General features: G+C 42.9%; 1 protein-coding gene across 1 annotated transcript in view; it reads left to right on the top strand.

The window, feature by feature from the left end:
* LOC138980346 (tetraspanin-18B-like) overlaps positions 1-14689 on the top strand; it is a 33011-nt gene extending 18322 nt beyond the window's left edge. Inside the window, exons 5-11 of the mRNA XM_070353214.1 lie at positions 181-282; positions 3291-3365; positions 3993-4091; positions 5264-5455; positions 11109-11192; positions 11961-12161; positions 14533-14689. Coding sequence (XP_070209315.1) covers positions 181-282; positions 3291-3365; positions 3993-4091; positions 5264-5455; positions 11109-11192; positions 11961-12128 — 720 coding nt within the window. The 3' untranslated portion in view covers positions 12129-12161; positions 14533-14689. The remainder of the gene's footprint in view (positions 1-180; positions 283-3290; positions 3366-3992; positions 4092-5263; positions 5456-11108; positions 11193-11960; positions 12162-14532) is intronic.
* Positions 14690-16535: the final 1846 nt, after the last annotated feature.

The following is a 16535-nucleotide window of genomic DNA, read 5'->3' as shown; positions in this document are numbered from 1 at the left end:
GTATGCGTGCGTTCGTGTGTGATGGTGTGTGTGTGCGTGCGTGCGTGCATGCGTGTTTGTATTCGTGTGCGTGTTTGCGTGTGAGTGTGTATGCGTGCTTCGGCGCGTGTGTGTGAGTGTGCATGCATGCGTCTGTTTGTCCGTCTGTCTGTCTGTCTGTCTGTTTGTTTGTCTGTGCAGAAAGCAGTGATATCACTCATGGTCGGAGGCGGCATTGTCATGCTGGTGGGATTTCTTGGTTGCTTCGGTGTAAGCATTGGTAACAGCGTCCTCATCTACATGGTAGGTGCTGAATAGAATGTAATGCGGTATAAATATAATGATTATATAATGTAACAATAGACAACGGTTTTTGACTCGCCCGATCAATCAGAATAGTCCTATTAATGAGCGGTGTCCGTTAGAATGGACGGCCACGTTTGTGTTTGTTGTGTATTCTTAGGATTGGGAAGCTAAATAGATTAGTACAGGTTTTTGTTCTGGAATTGCTGTATTGACACACACACACACACACACACACACACACACACACACACGCGCGCGCGCGCGCGCGCCGCGCACGCATCTTAACACGCACGCACGCACACACGCACGCACGCACATACACACTCACACACACACACACACACACAAACGTCTTGACACACACACATACATACATACATACATACATACATACATACATACATACATACATACATACATACATACATAGTTACATACATACATACATTACCCGCTATTACGAGCTAGTCGTGTGACAGAGAGTTTTCTTGCACACGAGACTGTAGTCGAGTGTGCAAGAAAACTCTCTGTCACACGACTAGCTCGTAATGGCGATTATGTCTCACAGCTTCAACAGAGGAGAGAACAAACACGTTTTGCGTACTCACGCTTGATAAACCTAAACACAGGAGCAGCCATTGTGGAGAGATCTACTTTTTGACGAAAGTGACCGAACAACTATAAATGACGTCTCGGTATATGTGAATGACGTCACAGTCATCGTCACAGTCTGTATCTTTTGAAGCATCGCAATCTTCATGACGTCTTTCTGTGTCTGCATCCGCGAAATGTTTGTTCTTTCCGGGATCTTTGTCATCTATGTCTGAACTCTGTCCTTATAGTGTCAGACTAACAGGCCTCCTGAGCGAGCCACTTTCCAAGGGCAGCTAAATTCGCGTATGGAAACAGTACTGTCGTCTGGGATGCCGTTTTCAGTATTCTGAGCGTTGAAGAATTTGTAAAGAGAAGAAACGATAACAGCAGGAGAAATAAAAGTCGTGTGTGCATTTTGGGGTTTTTGGGGGGACGATTTCGAGTTTGAATCCGTTCTTGCACATGCTCCAAAGCGTGTAACATACATTATTCCCCCCTCTGCTTCTTTACCTCTGTAAACTTGTAGAGCTAGTTATTTTTCGATAATGACCCAGCAACCAAACAAATAACGAGCCAGCAACAGCCTGAATCCTCGATAGTGCAATGGGTTGAGAAGCTGTTCTGTTTTGGTACTACTTTTGCGACTGAAAAGTTCCGAACGCTCTATACGTACGAAATATACATCTCTGGAGCAAACAATACAAACATACCGCATTTAAATTAACAACTACAGGCCTGAACACATGAATCTCCATATAAAATCCATGAGTTAGGTTGTTTTCTGAGTCTAGATCTGCCGTGCACACACCGTTCATCACAAGCAAATTCCCAAGGCAAGTAACTCATACTCTTGCCGACAAGAGTAGTTCCCCTTCTTTTAACGCAGTTTCTTCGACAACACTGACTGCAATCCGACGGTCAGTTTTCAACAATATGTCATTTTATAAACAGATCACACGCAACCAAATGCACACATCTCATCAATTTAAACAACATAAAGCGGTTTCATACACTATTTTCCCCAGAAAACTGAACTTCATACAGTAATTAACGTTCGAACACGGGTGCAAAAGTTCGTCTGCTAGTCCCATTTGACGAAAGAACATTTTCCTAAACGATACTAAAACATAAACAGAACACACAATATCTGCCTTTACCGCCACAGCAGAATAACAGCATATCTGTGTACTTGATTTTAGTCTAAAACAGGGAAACTGACAAGAAGTGTTAACAGAATGGAATGATTTGCACGGAACTATACAACCGCGCATTAATCGATCGCCTGCGCAGGTTGACTGGTTGAGTGATTCGGATTCGATCAAACTTTCGCACAAAAACTCCTGTTTTCTTTGAATAACTGAAGAAAGGAGGAATAAAGAGGTTACACACCTCGTCTCAGTGATTATTAAAAATAATGGTCTCAGTTCGCGGTCATGAAAAAGCTCGCTGAAGCTCGCATTTTTCATGATCCGCCAACTTCGACCATTATTTTTAATAATCACTGAGACTCGGCATGTAACCTCTACATCTTGCACACGTTTGCTTTAGTAGTGGCAAAGAAGGAAAGCGTGTGACATACACAAATACACACACACGCACACACACACAGACATACATCTCAACACAAACACACACACAAGCACACACACACACACACATATACTCACACACACACACACACACACACACACACATCTTTAACAAAACAACAAACACTCAACACACACACACACACACACACACACACACACACACACACACACACACACACAAACTAAAACACACGCACAAAACACACACATACACACTAACACACACATGTACAAACACTACCCCCTCCCTCTCCACACACACACACACACACACACATCTTCACTCTCGCACGTGCAGCGGCAAGTTGTTTCTAGTGCTCATAATATCGTGTGACCCTTTCATTACAGTATGGCATACTGCTTGCTATCATGGTGGGTCTCTTACACACACGCACACACACGCGCATGCGCACGCACACCCACACACACACACACACACACACATATATCAACTTCACGTGCAGCAGCACATTGTTGTTTCTCGTGCTCACAATATCGTTTGACCTTTTCATGACAGTATGGCATAGCCTACTGCTTGCTATCATGGGTGGTCTCACACACACACACACACACACACACACACACACACACACACACACACATACATACATACATACATACATACATACACTAACACACCCGCACACAAACACCCCAACACACACACACACACACACACACACAATGCACACACACATACATACACACACAAACAATACCCCCCCTCACACACACACTCACGCATCTGAACCCTAGCACGTGCAGCACGCCCGTTGTTGTTTCTAGTGCTCACAATTTCGTGTGACCCTTTCATGACAGTACGGCATGCTGCTTGCCATCATGGTGATGCTCCAGTTGGCTTCCTTGGTGTTTATCTACGAGAACAAAGACGAGGTCAGTTCACGCTACTCACTTTAAACAAAGAGAAAGTTTTACGCACTCACGGCAAAGCCATTAGACAGGGTCAGTTTACTCTACTCACTCTAAACACAGAGACATTTAAGTTTAACGCGTTAGACAGGGTCAGTTCACGCTACTCACTTTAAACAAAGAGAAATTCAAGTGTCACGCCCTCGCAGTAAAGTCATTAGACAGGGTCAGTTCACTCTACTCACATTAAACAAAGAGAAATTCAAATTTGACGCCCTCACGGCAAAGCCGCTAGACAGGGTCAGTTCACTATACTCACTTTAAACAGAGAGAAATTCAAGTTTTACACCCTCACGGCACAACCATTAGGGGCATGTTCCGTGGTTGGCGTGTGTTGGTGTGTGTGTGCGCGCGTGCGTGTGTGTGTGTGTGTGTGTGCGCGCGTGCGTGTGTGTGTGTGTGTGTGCGCGCGCGTGTGCGTGTGTGTGTGTGTGTGCACGCGCGTGCGTACGTTTGTGTGTGTGTGTCTGTGTCTGACTGTCCGTCCGTCTGTTCGTCTTTCTTGCTGTCTGTCTGTTTGTGTTTCTGTGTCTGTGCGGGTGCGTGTATACATCTGCGTGTGCTTACGTCAGACAAATCCAATCTGTTTAGATGATCAAAAGCCTGCAGGGTAAGTTGACGAAAATGGTGAAAGAATACCAGGCATACAACAACACGGACGACGCCGCCATGAACCTGATACAACAGTTCGTAAGTTAACTTCTGTCTGTTCAAAATGTTTGTCTGTTTTCAGGGCTTCCCGCACACGCTCCCGGGACCCCAAACTGTAATGTACAGGAGGTCCTTGTCTGTGTTTAGGGCTTCCCACAGACACAAAAGTAAACAAGTCGAGTAAGACGAAATAACAACATTTAGTCAAGCTGTGAAACTCACAGAATGAAACTGAACGCACTGCATTTTTTCACCAAGACCGCATACTCGTAGTTTCGTCAGTCCACCGCTCGTGGCAAAGCCAGTGAAATCGACAAGCCAGAATAGTGCGGTAATGGTCGCGCTGAGCAGGATAACACGCTTTTCTGTATCTCTATTCTTTGTAGCGTACTGAGTTTGTTTTTAATCCAAACATATCATATCTATATGTTTTGGAATCAGGGACCGACAAGGAATAAGATGAAATTGTTTCTAAATCGATTTCGGACAATTAATTTTAATCATAATTTTGATATTTTTAATTTTTAGAGCTTGTTTGTAATCCAAATATAATATATGTATATGTTTTTGTAATCAGAAAATGACGAAGAACAAGATGAAATTGTTTTTGGATCGTTTAGAAAAAGGAAATTTTTAATGACAAGTTTCCAATTTGTAATGACCAAATTCATTGATTATTTTTTTAAGCCACCAAGCTGAAATGCAATACCAAAGTCCGGCCTTCGTCGAAGATTGCTTTGCCAAAATTTCAATCAATTTCATTAATAAATGAGGGTGTGACAGTGCTGCCTCATTTTTAACAAAAAGCCGGATATGACGTCATCAAAGGTATTTATCGAAAAAACGAAAAAAAAACGTCCGGGGATATCATTCCCAGGAACTCTCTTGTCAAATTTCATAAAGATCGGTCCAGTAGTTTAGTCTGAATCGCTCTACACACAGTACAGACACACACACATACACACATACACCACGACCCTCGTCTCGATTCCCCCTCTACGTTCAAACATTTAGTCAAAACTTGACTACGCGACTTGTTGGTATGTGTCCATGCACACACGTACACACGCACGTACGCCTGCACGCGCACACACACTCACACATATATACACACACACACACACACACACGCGCGCGCGCGCACACACACACACACACACACACACACAACCGTACCCGCAATTTCAAACAGGTAGCAATTTCTCTCACAGAGCAAGTGCTGCGGCGTGAGAAGCGGGAGAGATTACACCAAGTCCGCTTGGTTCAACCGCACCCGACTACCCAACCAGCGGGTTCCGCTCTCCTGCTGTCAACTGAGGTATGGACCGAACGGCACCACTATTCCTGTCAACCCCAGGTGTCAGTTTGGTCTCATCTCCAGGAACAACCCCTTTACAGACCAGGTGAATTTTTGACAAGGATTTGCAGGGAGATGTTTGTATCTGAACTGTACACACACACGCACACGCGCGCGAGCGTACATATACACGAACACGTAAGAGCGCACACACACAGACACACAAACGCGCTCACACAGACACACACACACACACACACACACACACACACACACACACACGGGCGCACGCAACCACACACCCAAAATTCAATCTTTCGTATTCCTGTTTACCCCTGATGTCGGTATGGTCTCATCTCCAGTGACAACGCCTGTACAGGTCACGTGAGTTTTGACAAGATTATGGATTAGTTCCAATCGTATTCTTGTCAACCCCTGATGTCAATATGACGTCATCTCGAATGACAACACTTGCAAAGGTCACGTGAGTGTTTGACAAGGACAGTGATTTGACAGAAATCATGTCAATATAAGATGTTTGGTGGCTTGTTGACAGACCAGCTTTTTTGTTGGTCCAAGGGGACCATATCGTCTTTTGTTTCATCTTTATCGACCAAGGCCGAAGGCCGCGGTTGATAAATATGAGACAAAAGGCGATATGCTCCCCGAGGACCAACAACAAAATGCTGGTTTGACAACAAGCCACCAAACATCGTTTTTGTCATCATTTTGGTTGTGCAACAAAATGCACAATAACCCACAGGGAGACGAATTTTTAGAATCCAACTCCTGGCCACAACGCATCGTCACAGTAGCACAGATAACACGTCAAACTTGTATGTAACGTCAAACGTAGCTTGTTGAGGCTTTTCTTCCAGTCTGAAAATGTACAGAGCTGCGATCATACCTGTGAGTTCAGTAAGTGTTGAGCATATTAATTTTCTTTTCTTTTAAGTGTTTATGACTTTTCGTTGTGGATTTTGCGATTACAGAGATCAGTTGCAAATTGACCATGAGTCGCCGCGGTAATTATCAACATTGATTGGGTCTTTGAGAGTGAATGCTTACAATCGTTGTCCTCGGAAACACAAATCCAAAGCCGCGATGGTTCCACACATCAAACAATCAGCCTGATTGGCTTTTACTTTGACAATCCACGTTTCACCTGAAAGCTCAAACCCATTCACCACCTCGAGTTATTGCATGGGGAACATGAGATTTATTTCCCAGATCTTTGTGAATGAAAACTCGTGAAAATGATGACAATGTGACCTTATTTCAACGACAACCTCCGTTCCTACCTGGTGAGTTTTATTTTGTTTTGTTTTGACAAAGTTCAACAAAGTTCCTGTCGGCCCCATTTTGAAGGACAAAACCGAGGATGTGGTTTTGCCAAAGAAGTAGGTCAGCATGTCAACCTTCATTTTTGAAAAGGATGTTCTTCCAAGTTACCGCCCTGATATGGCCCTTCGTGGTCGGCTGGGCGTTAAGCAAACAAACAAACAAACAATCTTCCAAGTTAGATGTTATTCTCGTGTTATGTTATACAGCGAAAATTTAAAATAAAATAAAAATATATAAGTTATATCCCATGAGCTGCTTCTTTGTCTCTGTAATGCAACTATGGGTATATATGTTGTATTCTTCGGCTTCAATAAATACATAATGGGCTCAAAAAAATATATCATAGTACCGATTCCGGTTTGGCCGAGGAACTATACTTCTGCCTACCCTTGACCCTTCGCCGAACATGTTTCAGTGGATTGATGAAGAGCAGTGCTCACATGGCTAAACAAAAGAAAACACAACATGTGAATGTTGATTCAGTAAACAAAGCGTTTATCTTTACACTTTGGGTGCAGGTCGAGTAAAAAAAAGAACAAAAGCGAAGAATCAACTGATAGTGACAGCAAACGAACCGCGTTGTTCATTTGAGGTGAAGCTAGAGTAACCTCCCTTCCACGAACACTGCACCGCTGATCTAAAAATGCACCGCTGATCTAACAAAACAAAAATTAAATGGCACGTTGCACTGACACAAAGTGAATCAACACTTTGCAAGACTGAACATGAAGTGGATACAATTAACTGCACAGCGGGTCGAGTTCTCCAAGCACAGTTTCATCTAACCTTACCGGCGACACACAAAGTTCAGTTTGAACAGAAGCACGATGATCGACAGACAAAACCAGTACAATTAGAAGGTAAATAAGCTTTCCTTATGTAGCGAGCAGCGTCTGCAGTTAAAACGCACTCATACAAATGTCAACAGCACTTATTCTAAATCTACATTGCAACCTTCAGTAAATTCAGAGACACTCAATTAAACAATGATTGAACCATGTAAACAAACAACATGGTTCAAACATTCAATCATGATTCACCCATCTCAGTACTAGTGCAACAACCTCAGTGCAGAACTCAAGAAGTCTGCAGCAAGCACTTCCATTCCTTTTGTCTTTGAAAGGCCCACTATCCAACTATACAGCATCAATATCTTTTCCACACAAACAAGCTCCACAGCTACAATCAACAGCAGACAGAGTAAGCTTACCATTATTCAACACAGATTCCCCAACCTCCCAAAAGGGGTGTGTGTGTGTGTGTGTCACTGTGTGTGTGCAAGTTATTTCTGAGCGTTCAATGGCACGGGCACTGTCGGTGTTACCCAAAGGCAAAGGGGAAGAACCCTAGCTTGACCGGATTACCTTGAAGCTTGATCAGACTTTACATCTGCAACCAGAACACTGAGACTAACTTCTGCAAAGTTAAAAATGTAAACACATGATGTATGCTCAGAATCAAATAAGTTGTTTCAGATCTTTTTAATTTGACATCCCACCTAAGCAATTCACTCGCGCGCACGCGCGTGTGTCTGTGTGTGTGTGTGCGTACGGGTGGGTGTCTGTGTGTGTTCGTGTCTCTCTGTGTGTTCAACAAGCAAAGATGTGTTCTGCGCGAACTTAGAATCCGGTTTCATTCTAGAATGGACCGGGTCCAGGTTGGAATTCTAACCCTGCGCAAGTACAGGGGTGCCATTCTAGAATGAAACCCTTGAATAAAGGGGGCCGTAATGTTTGTAGGTAAGACAGAGTTGTCTTCCCTTGAATTATCTCCACCTGCACCTTCCCTTTGATAAAATGGGGCTGATTTGTCTACCCCTGAAAAAAATCCTTTGGCGATCTTGCGATGTCATGTCATGTCAAGAAAGTTGACACTCCTGAGTACGCAATAAACAAAGGCAGACCATAGCAAGGGGGACTACCAGGGCGGTATTGTTTGCAGGGCAGTTGTTTTTGTGATGAGAGCCGGTTGCGGCCGCTTGCAATGTCAGCGCTGTCTCCCTCTCGGAAATGTCCGGTTTTTTGACAATTTTTTTGACAGACAGACAGACAGACGGTCAGACCGACTAACCGACAGACAGACCAACAGAAGGACAGAGTGAGTTATAGAGCTGTTGTCACAGGTTTAAAAAAAAAATTGACATTATATCTTCACAATTCAGAAGACCAACTTCATGTATATGAATAAGATTAAAAGTTACAAGCGAGATCGGCAAAACACTGTCAGTCCGGAAATTTCCGTTCGTAGCGATCAGTGCTGAGTGTCTCTCAAAATCGTAATCACTTTCAGAACATCACAATCCCAATTCACGATGTCTTTGAGTAAAGTGTAAAAAACCCGAGAAAAAAAACCCAACCAAACACACAAAAAACAAAAACAAACAGAAAATCCACATTTGTGGCTTTGGCTGTGTGATAGTCTAACTGAAATGACTATTCCAACTTGGACCCAAATTCCAACCTTGCGCACGGCCGATTCTAGAATGGACCAGCAACAAGGGTTTCATTCTAGAATGGCACCCCTGTACTTGCGCAGGGTTAGAATTCCAACCTGGACCCGGTCCATTCTAGAATGAAACCGGATTCTAAGTTCGCGCAGAACAGATGCACTGCGTCAGTGTTACGAGTGTACCTTTTTCGCTGGCCGGTTCGCTTCGTCATCCAGCACAGGCTGTTTCATCCATTTTTCGAGCATGTCCAACTGTTTTGCTTTACACTGACGTAAGTTCATGGTTATATGAAAGTATCCAAGAGCTCAGCAAACGTGTATTTCATCCTGATGGAGTAAAATCAGCCCAAACGGTATTCAACACGCAGTTTCAAGGAGCGGCCATTACATCGTTGTAGACAGAGAGCGAGTTTTCGCGAGGAACAGGGTTGAGCTATGGTAGGGTCACTGCGCATGTCTGGTTTTTTTCTTCGCGGAAACGCTGTTGGGTTGTGTCCAGTCGCGTCCCTTGCAACAAGATGGCGACAAGCGCGTTACGGATTTACTGTTGTGGAGAGTTGATGGACGACGATGATGAACAAGCAGTACTGTTTTATTGTTGATGTGAATGTAATGCCAAAACATCGAACTATCGATTCGAACGTCAATGAAGAAGTGAGCGTGAAAATCGAGCGCAAAACAGCCGGGTAAAAGTTCAGGGCGCTAAAGTACATTTGAGCCGAAATCGCACCCAAACTCCTGTTGACCTCATTTCTTCCCAAAATAAACATCACTGCTAAAATAAAATGCATTAAAACCAAGACAGTATCCAACCCAGTATCCTTAATTTTTGAAAGGCTAAGTGATTTACAACAAATGTCTTCTCACAATCCGTAACTTTGTCAAAAAATATTTGCAGAAGTTTCTCACCTCGCCTTGGCAGCCATCTTGGAACTGGAGAGACCCTACGCAGGAAGCAAGGTTGAAAGTTGGTTAACCGGTGACGTCACTCCAGTCGTACCGGACCGAGTTTTTGCGACCTCCGGTTCGACTCGAGTCACCTTAGTTGACGCTAAAACTCGCTCAGAATTGACGCTACCGGTACGGGTTGATTAACGCAAGCACGATCAAACAAATTAACTCAGAGATATATTTCACGTACATGAAATTACTGGTTAAATCTAAAGAAAGTTATTCAGTAAAATGTTAGTTTATTTTCGTAATTCTACACTCCAACACAAAAATTAAACTAGAATTGGGATCCGAGTTAACCAAACCGGTTTTGGCAATCGTAGCCTGGCACTGTGACCTTGGACGGACTCAGAACCTAAATCGAAACTGTCTTTGATTCAATGAAAACTTTCATTGCGTGTGCTTTCTTTTCTATCTTGAAACTAAAATGCATTCAAAAGGAAATCGAACAGTGGTTTGAATGTAGATTTAACACACATTTACGGATGCACTTGTTTGCACTTTATTTCTTCGGCGACGTGGCTTTAGCATGGGGTAGTGAAGAGGAACACACCTCGCTGGCTCACCTATTTACACACCACAGATAACTACAGTGCTTTGTTGTGGTCCACGTTGTCTTTGGTGTACGCATGGGATAGGATATACAGCTTACAACACTCGTGGTTTTTTATATGGCTTGTATTTCAGTCAAGACCCAGCGGGAATATCATCGGGATCCACTCGCCAGTGACTGAAATACAAGCCATATAAAAAACCACTCGTGTTGTAACCTCTATATATGTATATACGTATGAATGGTTTCATACGTGCGTGCGTGCGTGCGTGTGTGTGTGTGTGTGTGTGTGTGTGTGTGTGTGTGTGTGTGCTTGCGTGTATGTGTGTGTGTGTATGTGTGTGTGTGTGTATGTGTGTGTGTATGTGTGTGTGTGTGTGTGTGTGCCTGCGTGTGTGTGTGTGTCTGTGTATGTGTGTGTGTGTGCGTGTGCGTGTGTGTGTGTGTGTGTTTGTGTGTGCAGGGATGCAACGCCGCCATCAAGCGAAATATATTCAGTTCTGGGGTGACCGCGGTCGGTCTTATGATGGGCGTTACGCTTGTGCAGGTAAACTATTCTCAGTGCTAATCAAACATGAATGGAACGAATAGCCCTTGCGCGACAGACAGATAGTTTGACCGCCACACATACAGACAGGGACAGAGAGTGCCAGAAAGACAAGGACAGAGAAAGAGATTGTGCGTACACTTGTCATGGTGGTGTGCCTACATATGTTTGTTATGTACGTGTGTGACTGAGAGTGAAAGAGAATGGGTGATAGTGCGTACACGTGTCATGGTGGTGTGCCTACATATGTTTGTTATGTACGTGTGTGACTGAGAGTGAAAGAGAATGGGTGATAGTGCGTACACGTGTCATGGTGGTGTGCCTACATATGTTTGTTATGTACGTGTGTGACTGAGAGTGAAAGAGAACGGGTGATAGTGCGTGCGCGTGTGTGTTGTGAATGTGCCCGTTTGCGTGCGTGTGCTTTGTCTGTATGTCTGACTGGGAGAAAGCGGACGAATACGCGCACGCGTACGTGCACGTGTAAGAGAGAGAGGGGGAGAGAGAGAGCGGAGCAGACGGACAGAAACAGAGAGAAAACCACTATCGTCGAGCCTGCTCTTACGACCACCTTTCGACAGCGACTACCTGCCAACAACGACCATCCCAAGTATCCCAGACTGGGGTTTCATATTCAACATATTTCACCTTTCCATAGCGACCACCAGTCCTGTCTATAGCGACCAGTTTTGGTCGGTCCCCTGTGTGGACAATCGTTATAGACAAGTTTGAATATTTTAACAATAATGGCCATTCTCTTTGCTACAGCTGTTAGCCATCTGTGGGGCTGCGATCATAGAGAGACACTACTTGGACCAAGACCTTGCACACAAGGCCAGCCGTCGCGATATAACCTCCGTGGTTAAAAACGACGTTGAAGACCAAATAAAGAAAGAACACAAGGCCAGCTATACTCCCATCTACTCAGTGATGTAGCATCGCAGCGATACTCGCATCCAGCGCAGTCCGGTATGTATGGCGCGCCATTTGGGTCAGTAACTCGTGAAAAAAGTCGTCATTTTTGCATTTGATTGCTTCCTTTCATATTACTTATTAGTGAATACATTGGATCCCCTCTTGTACGACTCTGCTATCTTGGACTTTCTCCTTTTTAAGACCTTGCTATTTTCACATGTTCTTTCTTTCTTTATTTATTTGGTGTTTAACGTCGTTTTCAACAACGAAGGTTATATCGCGACGGGCGTTAAGCACAACAAACAAAACAAAAATTAAAAAAAATTAAAAAAAATATCGCGACGGGTTCAGATGTTCGGTTCATAGCCCCTGTATATGTACCTAGTACCTACGATTTAAGACTCTCTCCCTATACATACCTGGTTTTCTCAGGTGTCTTAAAGGGGGGTACCACTGTATTCATGGCCGCCGGACCAACACGCTGCAAAAGTCGAAATTATTTTGGCAACTGAGAAGCAAAACCACTGGTTTATATGTTCGTTCTCGAGAATAGCATCGTCTTTCTGTAAAACGTCCGTGATAAAAAAAAAAGAGAGGATTATTTGCAGGGAAAAAAGGTGTGCAGATCTTAAAGGCACAGTAAGCCTCCAGTAAACCATCACAGATACTGTCAGGCGTTTACACACAGTACAAACACCCTTTCATTTAAACACTCACCGCTTGAGAACACCCTTGGTGCTCTCCGTAAAGAGCGAACAATTTTCAAAGAATTTATTTTTGCGTGGTTTATCATACCCCTTCGAATTGTACTGATCTTGTCTTGACGAAAAAAGAATTCTGTTGTGATTTAAGAATGTTTGTGTAACAACCTGTCAATTTATTATTTAGATTTTAAAAGTTAGATTACGGTCGCATGCTTCGCGTGGCGAACGTTACCTTCCTCGGTCTTCGTGTTAGCCGAGATTATCTGAAGGTAGTCTCGGCGATGACTGTTCTTTTTGTTAGGCCAAGCGCCAAAACGCACCACGGTCCAAAAAGTGTCCGAGACAATCCGCAAAATTAATTCTTAAAAAATTGCTTGCTCTTTACGTAGGGCACCTAGGATGTTCCCGTTTGGTGAGCGTTCAAATGGAAGGGTGTTTGTACTGTGTGTAAAAGCCTGACAGTATCTGTGATGGTTTACGGGAGGCTTACTGTGCCTTTAATATTTGATCCGGCCGGTCATTTCATTTAAGTGATGATATGTAGACCAATAACATGCTGGAAACGTCGATTATTTGTTCGAGAAGCCAATGCAGTAAACAAAATCATATTCTCTCTCAAGGGTAACATGGGACTTGTGAAATGTAATGATTTGGGGCATTCTTCTGGAAATAGCATAAGACGACACCTTTTCTTGAGATCCGACCAAAATGTGTGTTTGGTTTTGTTTTTGTTTTTAAAGATTTATTATTGTGTGTTTGTTGTGTTGTTGACTGGTGTGTTTGTTGTGTTGTTGACTGGTGTGTTTGTTGTGTTGTTTACTGGTGTGTTTGTTGTGTTGTTTACTGGTGTGTTTGTTGTGTTGTTGACTGGTGTGTTTGTTGTGTTGTTGACTGGTGTGTTTGTTGTGTTGTTTACTGGTGTGTTTGTTGTGTTGTTGACTGGTGTGTTTGTTGTGTTGTTGACTGGTGTGTTTGTTGTGTTGTTTACTGGTGTGTTGGTTGTGTTGTTTACTGGTGTGTTTGTTGTGTTGTTTACTGGTGTGTTTGTTGTGTTGTTTACTGGTGTGTTTGTTGTGTTGTTTACTGGTGTGTTTGTTGTGTTGTTGACTGGTGTGTTTGTTGTGTTGTTTACTGGTGTGTTTGTTGTGTTGTTTACTGGTGTGTTGGTTGTGTTGTTTACTGGTGTGTTTGTTGTGTTGTTGACTGGTGTGTTTGTTGTGTTGTTGACTGGTGTGTTGGTTGTGTTGTTTACTGGTGTGTTTGTTGTGTTGTTGACTGGTGTGTTTGTTGTGTGTTGGTTGGTTGGGTGGGGCTTTTTTCTTTGTTTGTTTTTGTTCTTATTTGCTTATGTGTTTGTTTGTTCGTTTCTCTACTTGTTTTGTTCATTTGTCTCTTTGAAATTCCACTCACACAACAGTCAAAGTAAGATGCTATCGTCGATGGCTTTCTTCAAAATGTGTGTGTGTGTGTGTGTGTGTGTGTGTGTGTGTGTGTGTGTGTGTGTGGGTGTGTGTGTGTGTGTGTGTGTGCGTGCGTGCGTGCGTGCGTGCGTGCGTGTGTGTGTGTGTGCGAATGTACAAAACATGTATCCTTCTGTTTTTCTTCCTCTGCAAGACATCTTGCTATTCACAAAACTCAGAAGAAAGACATTAAAACTTTACTCTTTGCAACAAGTTCTAATAATATCCATACACTTTAAGTTAGATTTGTTTATGTTGCAGTTCATGGCACTACAGTTGCGAATCACACAACACAAACAACGGACAAAAGACTTTCAAATTATGGAATAAACTCAGAAGTACCTCCAAAAGTGAAACTGTTGTCAAGAATGTATATACATTATTTCAACCTTGAAGTGAATAAAAACATTAATCATCAGTTGTATGTGTCTTTTAAGGATCAACGCTATAACCTTATAGCTTAAGTGCTGTTGATTTCTAAATGGTGATTATTTAATGTACAAATGTATACATGATTGAACAGAAAAATGTAAACAAAAAGTAAGTTCAAATATTGATTAAAGCAAAATGAATTCGAAACATTTATAATAAGCTCTGTTCTGTAAATCACACACGACATTTGTACTGCTATTCTAGACACAGAAAAAGACCCTCTCTCTCTCTCTCTCTCTCTCTCTCTCTCTCTCTCTCTCTCTCTCTCTCTCTCTCTCTCTCTATATATATATATATATATATATATATATATATATATATATATATATATATATATATATATATATATATATATATATATATATATATATATATATATATATATATATATATATATGGCTTGTGTCTGTCTGTCTGTCTGTCTGTCTGTATCGCCATGCACGGCCACAGTTCTCGATGGATCTGCTTCAAATTTGGTGGGCATATTCAGGTAGACCCCAGACACAATCTGGTCGATGAAAATTTTCAACGCGTGCTCTCAGCGCGCAGCGCTGAACTGATTTTGGTTTTTCTGTACATCCATTCCCAGTAACTCTTCCTTATCTTCTCCAGTGTTTTGCGCGTTTATCTCCCTTCCTTCGTACGGTGCGCCGGCTAAGCCGGCGTACACCCGGCAAAGCCGGGTATTCGGCTCTACTTCTTCCCGGCGAAGCCGTACCCGGCGAAGCGGGTATTCATCAAGTATATATATATACAGGGATCGCGTTTACGCACGATTTTTGCGTATTTGACGCATTTTAAAAGTCGCTAACGCGTTTTTTTCGCCGCGCCGCGTAAGCCATACGCAAAAATATTGTAACTTTTTCTTGTCTTCACGCAGCGCTTTTGCTCTGACTTAATAATCACCCGATCCTGAAACTGACTATAGGGCTCGAGAAGTGACGACACACATGAAATCTGCGCGTCAAAACTAAAGTCCGTTTCTTTTTGCATCGAAGTATCGCAAACGAACGTAACGAGGGTATTACCAGATAATGTCTTGTCGGATAATGAAACAGACATTAGCTGCTCTCCCATCTCGCGCTTCCAAAAGGCGGAAAGTGTGTCTAGTCGTATTAGAGCGGGAAACAAACTCGCAAGGCCCGAAGGTTGGAGACAGCAGGGGTGTTATTCGACAGGCGTGCGCGGAGTTCGACAGGAAAACTCGCCGTATTTAGGTAAGGAGTGTCTTTAAGTCTTTCGTGCGTGTTTTGTTTGTGTCTGTACGTGTTTTCGTAGTACGCAAAAATATTGGTCCGTGACGCGTTTTTTTTCGTTTCGTTGCGTATGACTTACGCGTTTTTTAAAAAGCTAGCGCGATCCCTGTATATACTCTCTCTCTCTTTCTCTCTTTCTCTCTCTCTGTCACATCTAAGTTATGCTTCCACGTTGTGGGACAACTGTAGTGATGTCCACATGATGAAACTAAATTCTCTCCATCGTCGTGCAGCTAAACTGATGGTACCTAACTCATCAGTCACTACTGACAAGAAACTAAAACTGCTCGACCTCCTTCCGTTAAACCAGCAGCTTAAACTGAATAAAGCATTGTTCATGTTTAGAGTTATAAACAAAGAAGTCCCTGAGTACATTCAGTCACTATTTCAAAGGGCAACCAACAGGTATGGTTCCAGTAAATTCATTCCACCTCGCCCTCGACTAGATTTGTACAAGTCTAGTCTTGCATTCTCCGGATCTTCAGTATGGAATTCGCTTCCAACCGTGCTGTACTTAAACATATTCCATCAGTCAAGGCCTTTAACAAACAAACACACAGACATTTGTTCGAAGTC

The sequence above is a fragment of the Littorina saxatilis genome, linkage group LG11, assembly GCF_037325665.1.
Source record: "Littorina saxatilis isolate snail1 linkage group LG11, US_GU_Lsax_2.0, whole genome shotgun sequence".
In the NCBI taxonomy this organism is placed as follows: Eukaryota; Metazoa; Mollusca; class Gastropoda; order Littorinimorpha; family Littorinidae; genus Littorina; species Littorina saxatilis.
This window is presented reverse-complemented; position numbering and strand designations above follow the sequence as displayed.